This window comes from Delphinus delphis, unplaced genomic scaffold, assembly GCF_949987515.2.
Source record: "Delphinus delphis unplaced genomic scaffold, mDelDel1.2 scaffold_326, whole genome shotgun sequence".
Taxonomy (NCBI): Eukaryota; Metazoa; Chordata; class Mammalia; order Artiodactyla; family Delphinidae; genus Delphinus; species Delphinus delphis.
This window is the reverse complement of record NW_027192947.1, coordinates 86193-101285: the sequence shown is the minus strand read 5'-3', so window position 1 is coordinate 101285 and position 15093 is coordinate 86193. Positions and strand designations below refer to the sequence as shown.

General features: G+C 44.3%; 1 protein-coding gene across 1 annotated transcript in view; it reads right to left on the bottom strand.

Moving 5' to 3' along the window:
- Positions 1–1413: 1413 nt before the first annotated feature.
- LOC132419280 (gamma-aminobutyric acid receptor subunit rho-1) overlaps positions 1414–15093 on the bottom strand; it is a 35241-nt gene continuing 21561 nt past the window's right edge. The window contains exons 5-9 of the mRNA XM_060003264.1: positions 13073–13155; positions 10803–10943; positions 8693–8845; positions 5958–6154; positions 1414–4795 (exon numbers count right to left, since the gene is read on the bottom strand). Coding sequence (XP_059859247.1) covers positions 4502–4795; positions 5958–6154; positions 8693–8845; positions 10803–10943; positions 13073–13155 — 868 coding nt within the window. The 3' untranslated portion in view covers positions 1414–4501. The remainder of the gene's footprint in view (positions 4796–5957; positions 6155–8692; positions 8846–10802; positions 10944–13072; positions 13156–15093) is intronic.

The following is a 15093-nucleotide window of genomic DNA, read 5'->3' as shown; positions in this document are numbered from 1 at the left end:
AAATAAATTTATTTTTTTAAAAAAGAGCTACTTGAAACCCACTAAACTCACCAATAGGTAAATTGTTTTTGAAATAAACAGTTTATAAAATACTCTGATGTCAAGAAAAATCAAAGATGTCTCCTTCCACACAAAGGAACTAATACTAAAAAATGATTGAAAGAAAATAGATTAAAATTAAATTCAGAATATGAAATTGAAAAGTTAAAGCGTCCCATTATTTTGAGAATTGTGATAATACTGAACCTAACTAAATGGTGTTATTCTAACGTTACTGGTGTGCTCACTGGATAATGTGCTTCCTTATTACTGCAGATATGGGAATTTCCCATACACAGAAACTCAGTTGTAACAGTTGTTCTTAATAACATCAAAATGAAATTGTTCTTTCTCCACATACTTTATTGTGATCGTTGTGACTCACATCCACACACGGTTTTGAGCACCATGGTCAAACCCACAAGTCCGTGTTCCTAAAGGGTGGAATGCAGGCTCAGACCTGGGATTGTGAGGAATTCTCCACTGGATTGGAAATATAAAATAATTAAACTGGTCCTTCACCACAGATGGTTTGAGAAGTACTGGTCTTGAACATTGCGTGCTACACAGTAGGTGCTCAGAATTACTTGCTGAATGAAGGAATAGATAAAAAGGTGCCACTGGTAAAAAAAATTTCCTCATACTAATGTTTTGTTGTTGTTTTAAAAAGGGCTTCAAATGCTTGGCTTTTTATTTATTTATTTATTTATTTATGGCTGTGTTGGGTCTTCATTTCTGTGTGAGGGCTTTCTCTAGTTGTGGTGCGCGGGGGCCACTCTTCATCGCGGTGTGAGGGCCTCTCACTATCGCAGCCTCTCTTGTTGCAGAGCACAGGCTCCAGACACGCAGGCTCAGTAGTTGTGGCTCACGGGCCTAGTTGCTCCGCGGCATGTGGGATCCTCCCAGACCAGGGCTCGAACCCGTGTCCCCTGCATTAGCAGGCAGATTCTCAACCACTGCACCACCAGGGAAGCCTGTATTGTGTGTGACAGTTTGTTTACTTGTTCAGTATTCATCCATTATCTGTAATAAGGTGAATGAGAACTGAGTTAGGAGTCTTCTACCTGTTAGCCATGTTATCAATACATGCCAGTCAGTCTTTCTCTGCCTTTAAAATTTCCTCATTCAGCTTCAAATGAAACAGCGAATGTGAAAGTACTTTTTCCTTTTTTATAAAACCGGGTTTTACAAATGTGAGGTTTCATTGTTATTAACAAACCTTTTTTTTTCTTTAAGTGTAAGTTTCAGGTGTACAGCATTATACTTCAACATCAGTATACACTGTAAAGTGATCACTGCCACAAGTCTAGTTACCACCCATCACCGTATGGTTGAGCCCCTTCACCCATTTCTCCCACCCTCCCAACCCCTTCCCCTCTGGTAACCACTAATCTGATCTCTGTATCTATCAGTTTGGTTCTGTTTTTATTTTGCTTGTTCATTTTTTTGTGTGTTTTTGTCTTGTCTTGTTTTTAGATTCCACATATATGTGAGATCATATGGTATTTGTCTTTCCCTGTCTGACTTACCCACCCATGTTGTTGCAAATGGCAAGACTTTGTTATTTTTTATGGCTGAGTAGTATTCCATTGTGTAATACATATACCACATCTTTATCCATTCATCTGTCAATGGACACTTAGGTTGTTTCCATTTTTTTATTCTCTCTAAAACCTAGCATCACTACACTTCTCTATGAAATATGAATTATGAAAAAACTAAAGAATATTGGTTAGGAACATAAAACTCAGGAAGAGAATGTTGCCATGAAATAAAAGCTGGTCTGACTAGCCCCAGTGCTCTCTTGGCTAACACTCTGCACATCTTTGTGATGTCCACATCGTATCACAACAATAATAAGAATCCCTCAGACTCCTGGAGTGCCTTTTGAACTATCCAACAGAGAATAAATTATTTTTGATATAGTTTTAGTCAAGTGTACTTTACAGTATTTTAACTCTTTAAAAATTATTCAATATGGCCATATGGTACCTGCATATTAACCAGACAATATTATTAACCAACTCTTCCTATTCTCCAGTCATGCCAGCAAAAGTTGATTAAGTACTATAGATGCCCACATATAAGGTGAGGTTTTCTCCAAAATTATCAGAAAAGAGAGTTGCTTTGTATTTGGGTCTTTACAAAGTCAAATTACAGAGTTCTCTCTCAGTTACATAGCTTTGAGAGCAAAGTACTGTCTTGGGAAAACATTACCATGGAAATCACCTCAGTCGATGCTACTTTTAAATGCTTGTAGAGGTCACCTGAGAGAATTGCTAGAAAAGATAGCAAAGAAACAACATGAATTTAATAACTTATTCTTCGTAATCACTAGTATAGATATCAATGTAAACAAGCCTTTTAAAGATAAGTTTAAAAAACAATACTGTATATGATTATGTTGCAAAGATCAAGTGTAAATACCTATAAGATGCACTGGATATCACTATTATGCAGCTGAATAATTCCCATGGGCATCTGTTATGGGCTGAATTGTGTCCTCCCCAAATTCGTATGTTGAAGCCCTCACCCCACAGTGCAACTTATTAAAAGATAGGGCCTTTAAAGAGGTAATTTAGGTTAAATGAGATCATAAGGGCTGGGCTCTAATCCAGCATGACTACTGTCCCTAAAAGAAAAGGAAGCGACACCAGGGATGCATGTATTCAGAGAAAAAAGCCATGTGAAGACACAGCAAGAAGGCGGCCGTCTGCCAGCCAAGGTAAGAGGCCTCAGGAGAAACCAAACCTGCTGACACCTTGATCTCGGACTTCCAGCCTCCAGAACTGAAAGAAAATAAATTTCTGTTGTTTAAGCTGCCCAGTCAACGGTACTTTGCTCTGGCGGCCTGAGCAGACTAATACAGCATCCTATATGTTGATTCAAATGGTGGAGTTTCCCAAATGGGGTAGATGGAAGTTCAGATTATGTGCCCCAGAAACCTGCCAGATGGTTTAAAGTGGCCTTGCTCATGAGGACAAAGCAAGTGGCAAAGATGTTTGTGAAGTTTGATTGAAATTGTTTCATAAAATAAGCATGAAAAAGGTAATGTTCTAAAAATATTTTTTAATACTAAAAGTTGACGTTCAACTATTTCATCTATATTCCTTTACGTTTTTCTACTAGAGTTTGCTAAAAAATCTTTTTTTTTTTTGATGAGCTTTTATTGGAAGAAATGGGAGATTGCCTTGTAATTAGGCTTTCTGCAAATTTGGGTCTTTTTAAAGATTAAAGTATAGCCCTCATTAAGAAATAACATGATATTATTTAGTATAGGGATCAAATTAACTTTGGAATAAAAATGGCATTACTGTGTACAGAATTTAGTTGAGTTTCAAACAAATGCTGTTGGGATAAGTTTGGTAGGGGTTGATCCTGTAGATATATGGTATGAATAGCTATTTGTTTTTTAAATAATAGAACACTCTCCTTTATCCCATGCTCTTACATCAGTGGCCATTGTTTTCTGGTTCACAGAAAATGCTGGTATTCACTGAGTATAAATGGAGATGACCAGTGATGTGCTCCCGTTTCTTTTTTCAAAATTCAGAAACCGTGTATTTCTCATCCTAAAGAGTTACAGGTAGTCCCAAATTATGCATTTCCTTGAAAAGTTTATGCAGAAAAAAAATCAGTCTATTCCCAAGTTCCTCAGTGAAGATATCACATTACTGACTTCACTTTGAACTTGGACATGCTCCAAGGTGGAGATCCATGAAGCAGCAACTATTAAACAGGGAACACTTACACACACGTTTTCTAGGCTAGTTACCTCTATGACAAAACGGACAAAATGCATGCATATACCCTCTTCTTCAAAGTTTCCCTACCAGGGAAATTTCCTACCCAAATCAGAAGCCATTGCACCCAGTCAAAAGAGCTTTTCTGGTGAAGAGGTAAAACCTCAGCAACCACAAGAGGTAAATAAAAGGAGGAATATTATTATTGCCTTGTATTGAAATCAACATGAGGAGATGCATATAAAATAGGTAAGAGGCTATAAACTGAAGTATGAATTTTGATCGAAGTGGGGTTTAGGTGCATGTATGTTCTATGTAAATGAACTTTAGGTGCTTCCCAGTTCCACCTGGTCCAGAGAATAGAATGACACTCACCTAAGGGACATGGTTCGTATGAATAAGCATTTAGGGTCTAAAAGAGGTTGAACCACAGTGTGCCCACCTCACTGGCAGCGTGCTTTTCTAGGGGATCTCGGTAACAACTATCATCAGTTGCTATGGGTGTTTATACCTGCAGCACTGAGTATAATGCTGTGTACACAATAGGTGGTCAGTAAGTGCAAATTAAACCAGTAAGTGTCTTGTCAGTAGTTTTGGAAAGATGGAGAAGGGTGGGTGCTGTGAACTTTCTTTTCATCATAACCTTAAGTTATTTTTCATCATTCAGGTATTTCTGTAGTACAGATAGAAGAATGTGAAATTTATAGAATTACAGGCATTTATGAGAAAATCGACCAGTATATTAAATTGAATAAGATGTATGCAGCTGGAAAAATGATTCTGGAGTATTTATCAATGGCATGAGTGTCAATCTTCATGCTCACGTAGCTGCTCCTCTGGCTTTTCCTCTGTGGGGAGCTCCTGTCCGAGGCCAGCGTCAGCTGCACCATCATCCTGTCTGGCTTGTCTCCGTTCTCGGGCGTGTAGTTGCCCAGGTCATTCACCTCCCCATCACTGTAGCTGCCGTCCAGCAGGACCGCGTGTGGCTGAGGCAACCCGCAGGTGCAGGGAAGCTGCGGACACAGCAAACGCACGTTGGGATGTGAGCTCAGCATCCTCTCTCAGAAGCCCTTCCAAAGAAGCTGCCTAGTGGAGAGCATTGCCTTTTTCTAGTTTTTATTATGGGGTTGGGGGAATAACGGTGGTGGCACAGTAAACATTCTAAAACAGCAGGTAACCCGTCAACTGTTAGGAAACATCACGTCATATCAGAGATGCACAAGAAGGTTCATGATCAGATAGTCGGCATGTTCTCCATGAGATCATAAACTGATATGAGCCCTGATAAAAATGTTTACAATTATTGCGTGTGTGTGTGTGTGTGTGTGTGTGTGTGTGTGTGAGAGAGAGAGAGAGAGAGAGCGCGGCGGGGTTGGGGGGGGAGGGATGGGGGGGAATTTGAAAGGTGTGGCATTGTGGGGATAGTTCCTCCTATGTAGCTAGAGTTTTCTGGAGGAGATAACCATTGAATTGCAGACAGGAGGATGAAAGGGAAACCAGGTAGGAGGGAAGATGATCTGGGAAGTGATGGGAGACGTATGAGGTCACATGTGGAGGAAAATTTCCTAGAATGGAGGATATGTTACCCTGGAAGCTTTTATATATATGTAAATATGTATAATATATATTATATGTGTATATATATAAATATATATGTATATATATTTATATATTAATGTTTATTGAAGCATTTATTATAGTGGCAAAAAATGGAAACAATATACTGCCCATTAATAGGGGAATAAATCATGTTACATCCAAGGCACTTATTATTATACCACTATTAAAAAGAATGTCTTGGAAAAAGAAATTCCTGGAAGCTTCTTTTATGATACCTCTATGTTCATAAATCATTTCTTCCACTGTGTTGAACTGCCATTTATTTCTATCACTAAACTACCAACACCACCAAGATTAAAGGGACCACGTCTTAGTTAACTTGGCTTACCAGCTCCTGGTATATGGTAGGTGCCAAATAAATATTTGAATGAATGAAAGAAGTAGCCCAGAGTAAATTTCACACCGTTTTTGTTTGCTCTTCACACCAACCCATGAAGTAGGTGGAGGAGGGGGTGTCATTGTCCCATTTTACAGAGGAGGTTGGACCTGGCCAGGGTCCAGAGCTAGTCCAGGTGCCCATTCCAGGGCAGACACTCCAGCTCATGGTAAAGTCACCTTCTCCTGCGGCTTCCGCTCTTTCCTCTCCTGCACGGTGGTCAGGTAATTGACGGCCGCGTACTCCAGCACCGAGAGGAACACGAACACGAAGCTGACCCAGAGGTAGATGTCCACGGCCTTGATGTAGGACACGCGGGGCATGGAGGCGTTCACACCCGTGATGATGGTGGACATGGTCAGCACCGTGGTGATCCCTGCAGACACAGTGAGAAAGAAGCATGGGTTTGTCTTTCACCAAACCCACTGGATGGCTTCGTGCCTCTGTTCTTTCTCCCAGCTGCTCCTCTAGCCTAGAATGTCTCCATCCCTGCCCCCTCTGTCTAGCAAACACCTGCTCACCTTTCCAGTTTTAGCTTTTATGAAGCTTCTCCTGTTTCTCCAGCCCCCGTGCTCACCCTCTCCCAGCTGTGTCCCTGCATCTTCATCACAGCCTTTGCATCACTCTGTTCTTCGGCAGAGAGCCCCTGACAGGTTGGCAGGGTCTTCCCATTCAATTGCTCAAAACAAAGATTGCCGGGGACTTCCCTGGTGGCCTAACGGTAAGGATTCTGGGCTATCACTGCCCTGACCCGGATTCAATCCCTGGTCGGGGAACTGAGATCCCGCAAGTCGCGGGGCACGGCCAAAAAATAAATAAATAAAATAAAAATAAATGAATAAAAAAACAAAGATTGCATATATGAGCAGGTATGTATATTTCTTTTAACTCCTTCTCCAAAAAAGGGAAAAAAGGTACACAAGTTTTATTTTAATCTTTGTGCCCTTGTTGCTGGTGTAGCAGTCCTGGGCCTATATTACCAGCTGTCAGGGCACTTCTGGCAGAGCCCCATCCCACTATGCTGCACCTGGCTGCGCATTCTGCCATGTTGACTTGAGGACTCAGTCAATTTTACCAAGAATGATGTTAACCTCATTTATGGGAAACAGATTTTTGAAACTAGAATGTTTATTTATTGAGCACAGTAACTGTTCAAGCTACAGAACAACCGTTAAAGGCCAGGGCATCTGTCAGTGGAAATTTCCCCAAGATTTCAAATTAAGCTCAGAACATTTGCTTGGCAAACACCAAATCACAGCGGATTGGGGTCATCTTAAGGGCCAGCGCCAATCCTATTCCACTAAACCCTGGTGGGTCATCTCTCCCTTGAAGCTCCTGGACGTATTAGCAATGGTGCCGTGTGCGGAGTGGGTGCGATATTTAAAGCGGGGAAGAGAGTTGATAGCAAATAGCTGTTGATGGAAGGCTTGTAGAATAGGGATTCTCAGACTTGAGTATGTATAGGAATTACGGGGGCGGGGTAGGGGGGGTGGTCAGTAAAACAATGATAATAATAGCTAGTTCGTGAGCTTTTTTTATGCGAATTAAGTGGGATAATGTATGTAAAACAGCCCAATACTTCACAATTAGTATTAGCTGTTACTATGTTACCTTATGGATTGAAAGCAGTGACAGACACCAATGATAAGGTGTTTTTATCTTTGTGAACTAAGGCAAAAGATCACAAAGACTTGATCAACAGATCAATGAGTAAGAAGAGGAAACCAGTCAAGACAGGAAAAGGTAATAGATGTGCAAGAAAGTGGAAAAATAACAATAAAAAAAGAAATTTGGACAAGCAATTTAAAAAAGCGAGACTTCCTAAAATCTGGTTAGTTTTCTGACTTTAACTTGAAGAATGTGGGACTTCCCTGGTGGCGCAGTGGTTAAGAAACTGCCTGCCAATGCAGGGGACATGGGTTCGAGCCCTGGTCCGGGAAGATCCTACATGTCGCGGAGCAACTAGGCCCGTGCGCCACAACTACTGAGCCTGCGCTCTGGAGCCTGCGAGCCACAACTACTGAGCCCACGCGCCTAGAGCCCAAGCTCCGCAACAAGAGAAGCCACCGCGATGGGAAGCCCGCGCACCACAACGAAGAGTAGCCCCCACTCGCCGCAACTAGAGAAAGCCGTGCGCAGCAGTGAAGACTCAATGCAGCCAAAAGAAAATAAATAAATTTTTAAAAACGGAGAGATAAATTGAAGAACAATTTGCTTACAATAAAGTGCATAAATCCTAAATATTGAGCTCAATGAATTTATATATTTCTATAACTACCATACAAATCAAAATATAAAACATTTACAGAAAAAAAAATTACTGGGGGAGCTTGTTCCAAATGCAAATTCCTGGTCCTCTCTCAGAGCTTCTGATCCTGTACATGTAGATGGGACCCCGGATTCTTCATTTTAAACAATTTCCCCCAAAGACTGTCACAAAGATCCCTTGGGCCACCTTTGGAGAAACCCCATTACAGAATGTGACTTTCTTAGGCAGGTGGGCAGAGAAAGCACCACAGACCAGGACCACCCACCCCAGAACTCAGCTCTAACAAGATTAAAGATGAGTTGTTTACATGGGAACCTATGGGGACCTAGAAACAGCTTTGCTGCACAGATTTTTTTTTCTTTTTTTCTTTTTTGGCCTCTATGCTTTTGGGATCTTAGTGCCCAGACCAGGGATGGAAGCCGGGCCCTCAGCCATGAAAGCACAGAGTCCTAGCCATTGGACCACCAGGGAATTCCTGCTACATAGATTCTTAATAGTGGCATTTTACCTGTGAATGAATAACAAAGTTTTTCCAAGTTATAATACCAACAGGGGTTCAGGGCCAATTTGGAAAGAATGGTTTTATCTGGAAGGAATTACTTGTATTTTCAGATATCTGGAATGTGCACTTGAGAGGTTTCTTACCTAAAGGGACTCTGGCGGGCACAGCTCTGCGGTCGATCCAGAAGGACACCCAGGACAGCATGACCATCAGGGTGGCGGGAAAGTAGGTTTGCAGCAAGAAGAAGAAGATGTGGCGACGCAACGTGAAGTTAATGTAGAGACGGTTGTACCAGCCTGGGGGACACAGGAAAAAAAGAGAACACACAGCAGAGCCACTCAGCTCCTTCATAGGACAAACTTTATTCAGAGAATCATAAATGCCTTAGATGCTTCCCTGGAAACTTACCCTACCTTTATAAAGGGGAAGTGAGAAAAAACATGGAACAGAGTGATTATACGATAACTCATACCGCATGGGTGAGTCCATCTCAAGGAATTTTGGCCCTCGTTCTGTACGTAAAGGGAACCAGGCCATTGAAGACTCTTGTTACTCAAACTACAGCACAGGGCCCAGCAGTACCGCCATCACTTGGTTGCTTGTTGGAACTGCAGACTCTCGGGCCCCGCCCCAGATCCTACTGACTCAGAACCTCCTTTTAACACTCCTCTCCACATGATTCCTGTACACGTTAAAGCTTGAGATGTATGGATTTAACAACGCCCGTTGGATTTCTTACGGGGGAAAATATGTTTGAAGTTAAAATACCAAGCTAACTACAACAATGCATTTAGGCTATGCTTCAGCTCCACCCTGTTGTTCTTTACAAGGAAAACGTACAGGGAGGAGTCGAAAGGAACAGGAGAATGGTGGAAGGAGAGGAAAAGGCAGGATAAATTTGACATGATGAGGGCTGAAAATAAAATGGGGACTTGGCAACATTAACTAGAAAACTTCGCATCCAGGACAATTTTAGTGCAACGGTTATAATTATAACAGCTCCAAAAAGTGACTGTGGAGGTGCTTCCGGACTGCCTGTGTCCTTCTCAAATTCGTGTGTTGAAACCTAATCCTCTATGTGATGGTATTTGGAGGTGGGGCCTTTGGGAGGTGATTACATCATGAACGGGATTGCTGCCCTTATAACATGTGTCTCGGAGAGCTCCGTCGCCTCTTCCCCCATGTGAGGACACAGTGAGTCTCTGAACTAGGGAGCGGGCTCTCATAGACACTGAATCTGCCAGGACCTTGATTTTGGACTTCCTAGCCTCCAGAACTGTGCGAAATAAATTTCTGTTGTTTGGAAGCTACCCAGTCTATGGTACTTTGTTATAGCAGCCTGAAATGGACTCACGCAAGGAGGAAGGTCAAAATGCTAAGAGTCAAAGGAATGGGGGATCCCCCAAAGGACCAAGACTGGTGGGTGATGTATGCAAAAGCTAAGAGACGCGGGATCGCCACGTGTTGGAAGGGAGCAGTGCCCTCTGTTACAGATCAGAGAGACTCAAACGGTGGTACTTCTCTGGGTAGTCAACCATGCGATGTTTTAGCAACAGAAACTGCATAAAGATTAGAGCAAAATCAGCCTGAAAGGTAATTGGTCAAGAAAGAGGCAAGGGTTGGAGAGAGTGAAGCTCAGCTGTAACCTCAGCGGCCAAGAGGAATACCACAGCGCCTGCCCTCAGGCAACGTCGGGCGGTGGGGGGTGGGGTGGGGGGGAGGGTTGGCAAGCTTGCCCAGGCCCTTGGTTCAGAAAGCAACAACATTGCCCACAGAGAATGACCAATGACGAGTAGTTCCTGCACCGTGGCTCACCAAGAGGGTCGTGCAAGCCGTATGGTAGGAGGGGATTGGTTAAGAGAGAAGCACTCAAAGGGGCTGAAGCCAAGAGAACGTGAACGGAAAACAATAAACCTGAAATTGGACTATTTCTTGCCCATAGGAGAGGGCGCTCTGGGAGTTATATCAGGGTGAGATTCCTGCTGCTAAACTGGCGATGCTGTCGTCTCAAACAGACCTCCCCATGGGGTTTATGTTGGAGCCCTTACCAGCATTTTCTAGGTTATCACTTCTGACGCTTTGGAAGTATCAAAAAATCACCCCCACCCAATGCTCACCACCCTCTAGACCTGATCTAGAAGTCCAGATCCTTGGTTTCAAATCCAAGTGGCACAGGCTCTGCTCACTTGACCACAAATTCACAGGCTTTCTGAGATGGAGGATGCCCCGCCCCTCTCTTAGCCCCGCCCCCACCTGTGCTGCTGTAGAAGGCCAGTTTGGTGGTGGTGTGGAACTCCTGGATGAGGAACTGGGAGAGTGAGATCCGCTCATCTGTCTTTAAAGAGTCATTGCCTTTCTTCCAGTATAGCATGAGGTCGTCTTCCGTGTAGGCATCTGGAAAGACAGAGACAGCGTCAGACGCCAGGAAAGACGACAAGCCTGTGAGGCTCTGTGGGGATTGGGATAAGATGGTCTGAATAAACAAACCGCAGTCTAAATGAAGCAAAAGTAAATCCAAAATGACAAATCTAATTCTCCTCGGCCTTCCAAAAGTCATCAGGGCAAAGCCCTCAGGCCTAAATGATCATCATCGCTGCAAAAGCGCTCACCCCTCAATTCAGCCTCAAACCAGATGAAATTGCTATACTTGTAGACCAGAAACTACAATTTGCTCCTTTAAAAAATTTGTTTGCAGGTTAAATAGCGGCAACATTTCATATGGTTCAGCTTTCTAAACCATGGGTGATTTACACCTTTCTTCTTTCAAAGGGTGAAGATGCATTATTGATGGCAAATACCTTTGTTCCTTTGTTGTTCTTTTCTTGTTTTTAGCGGCATGTGGGATCTTCCCGGACTGGGGCACGAACCCGCGTCCCCTGCATCGGCAGGCGGACTCTCAGCCACTGCGCCACCAGGGAAGCCCGGCAAATACCTTTAAACACTCTCTCAGGTAATAAGGGCTGCATTCCAGCAAGAAAGGACCCATAAAGAGATGCAGCAGAACAAATTCCTTCTCTGCAGGCTTCCGGTTGCTCCGGCCCGGGGTAGAATCAGAGCGATTCCCCTGAGGATTGCTTCCCCTCTGGCGCTACGCTTCCCCACCCTGCCCACCTGGCTGAGCACACCACCTACCCCAGCCAAGCAGACCTACCTGCTGCGGGGGCAGAACTGGGATAACACCCTCAGGGGTTGCCGGTCCAGTCTGCTCGTGTGTAAACAGTTCTTTCTGGGGCTCCCTGAGGCTCTATTTTATTCCTCTTTTATTCTGCCTCTAACCCTTGACCTGTGTGACGGCTGCTTTCACGTGTCCCCTTGGCCAGGCTATAGTAAGAACCCAGTGATTCAATCCGACACTAATCCAGGTGCTGCTGGGAAGATGCTTTGTAGTTGTGACATCCACAACCAGTTCATGTGAAGTAAAGGCGATGACCCAGATTAATCTGGGTGGGCCTGATCCAATCAGTTGAAAGGCCTTAAGAGCGGACCTGAGGTTTCCCAGAGGAAGAAGACATTCCACCTGTGGGCAGCAGGGTGGGCTCCTGCCCGAGAGTCCCCAGCCTGCCCTTCCCCATGGCCCGCCTTGCAGGTGATCGCCGAGCCCTACGCTCCGGTCCCCTGTACTAACTCTCTCCCTGTGTATCTCCTATGGTTCTGCTTCTCTGGTGGAACCCTGACAGATGCTGCCGCCTGGGTATTGTGGGGAAAGCAAGGTTCTGGAGCCAACGATTAGTCCTTCACTGTGTTACGCCCCTCCTCTGTGTAATGGAGATCACAGGGAGCTTGGGAGGATTAAAGGACAGAGCAGGTGGAAAGCCGTGGTGCAGGAAGCAGTCACCCCCTTGGTTCTGGGGTTTATTCCCCCTGGTCCCACACTAAGCGTCCTGCAGAGCTGTCCATGCGGCCCCTGCTACATGGGGGTCCACGTCCCTGCGCTCCTTGGCCCTGGTTGACTGGAGCCAGGGGACCCCTGCTGCACCACCACCGCCCGGGGAGGCTTACCAAGGTGCCCTGGGCCAACATGACTCCTTACGGGACTTTGACACAGGCTGAGACGTGGCAGTGGGTGTGTGTTGGTTCGGGAGAAGTATAGGAATGGGAGTCATGCGAGGGTCCAGACTGTGCCCATAAGAGGAAACGTTTTGGCAGAGATTGGGGCATGGGGGCAGGTTCGCAGAGAGCTAGAGATGCCAGCGGCTAGTCCTGGATGCTGCCGCAGCCTTGCTCTTCCTGGGGCTGGTGTTTAACTTTCCAGGGCGTGTGTGTGTGTGTGTGTGTGTGTGTGCGCGCGCACCAAAGTTCAAAGCCATTGCCATGGGCATTAAAAGGGTCAGTTATGGGAATAGAAGGTTTGAGTCCCAAATTTGTTTCCGATTTTCAAACTTACCCCAGACTTCGCTTCTATCTAAAAAGTCATTTTAAAAGCATAGGCACGATTAGGAACACGTCCTGCTCCTGTTGAGGGTCAGAGGTGTTTAGAGTAACTTCAGATGTGTGTGTGGATATCCTGGCACAAGTCTACTCACAGCTCTCAATTTCGAGCGAGCACGTTTGTGTGTCCAGGGGAAACCGGCTGAAGTCCATGTTGCACATGGCGGTCACTGTAACCCTAGAAACAAAAAGACAAAATCCAAGTGTGCAGAGGCTGCAAAGTACAAGTGCAAAATGATAAAACAAGCAGAAAGCCCTCTGCTTCCTCCCAATACAACTGCCTCCTTCTTGTAATTCATAAGCAGTGTGCCAGGATTTAGAGAACCAAGCATCTTATGTGTGATACCCACATTGGAGTACTCTTGGGTGTTTATGTTTAACCCCAGGGTCAGTGTGGGGAAAACAATGATTGCACTAAACTCCTATCACATGCAAGCATTGTAGTAAAGCAATGGTCTCATTCGATAAAACAATGTGAAATCACAACTCATCTGATATGGTTCCTTAAACCACAGGAGCATTTATGGCTCTCCTGTTTCAGATCATTCAAATTCTTCTTTTACTGATTTTATTGATATTCAATATTTGTGTCCAGTGTCTTAGAGATAATATTCATGAAGTACTTATGCCAGTTGCCAAATCGGCACTTTTTTTTTTTACAATGTTGATATTTCTATATTGATAATAACGTCTACTAGTGGACGCAGGTGTTTTTAATGGGTAATTCCATGGAGATCACAGTAATGGAAAAACACTGGAAGATCTTACGGTATCAACATGCAAGCACTTGTTGGCATCTAACGGTTTTGCTTCAGAGTTTACACAGGAAAGTAAGATTCTGCATCAGAGAAGAAGCAAATACAGATTGTCAGTCATGGAAGAAAGACCTCCCGCCCAGTGTGGAATCCCATGGCGGGTTACGATTAACAGTCATTGGCTAGTGAACATACTATTTTTCCTTCAACCACAGAAAATTGGTTATGTATAAGTTGTAAAAATTATCTGGATAATTCACGGCCAAAAAGAAAAAAATTCACTTGTAAATGGAAATTTCAAGGAAAAGAGCTTTCTTGAAGAAATTAATTATCCATATATTCACCTTATTTTCCTCGTTCCATTTGAGTGTTGGAATGGTCGTGTTCTGGGAGGGTTTCTGTATTGTTAACAGCTGGGTCATCTCATCTCCCCTAGAAATACTGATATACAGGATGTTTTTGGGGGGTTGTCAGGCTGGCCCCTGACTTGGACACTTAGTGGGTAGCCAGCCTCCCATTTCTCCGGGCACATCACCAGATAACCACACCTGATAGCATCACCAGCAAGAAAGAAACTAGGAACTAAGCTTGGAGACACTTGTGGCACACTTTGGGGACATGAAATGTCAAATGCAGGCAGTTTTTGCTGTGAACAAAAGGATTCAATAGCTCTACTCTCTGTATCAGTAGGTACAGGAACAGATGTTTTTAGAACCACAGACATCATCAGACTGGTTCTTGGCACCCTGACTTGATGCTTTTCCACTTGTAGCCCACACACTGAACAAGCACAGTGTGTGGTGTGATCTCACCCGTGTTTATTATTATGCTTCCCACAAGTCCCTTTAAACTGTTCCAGTGGGAGGATCGTCCCCTGTCTTGGATGAAAACTTGCCAGGTCCTGGGATTTTCCTGCTTACTCTCATGTGACAGGCAGTCAAAACCCTCAGAAGTAACAAAACACATTTCGCTTCCGAAATTAAAAGAATTTTGGTCCGAGATATTAATCAACACTTCAAATTTCATTCACATTGAGACTTCTTCTCCCCGTCCCCGGCTAAGGCAGAGCTGACATTTGAGTGGTCAGTGTCTGCCCATCTCTGGTCGCCTCCTACCTACGTGGGCGGAAGTGAGGGCGGTGGGGGGGGCAGGACAGTTCTCTGGTGAGGGTGGCTTCAAGCTCTCTGGGCCTGCTATGCAGTTGAAGCGGAGACTTTCTTTCCTGTGTCCTTCATTCCCACCGCTGGACACCAGCATCCTTCAGCCGCATCTCCCATGCCAGCTCTTGGCTCACCCACTGTCCATCCCACACACACTGAACTACTCCCAACAACCCTGGTAATGCAGACCGAGCCCACCTG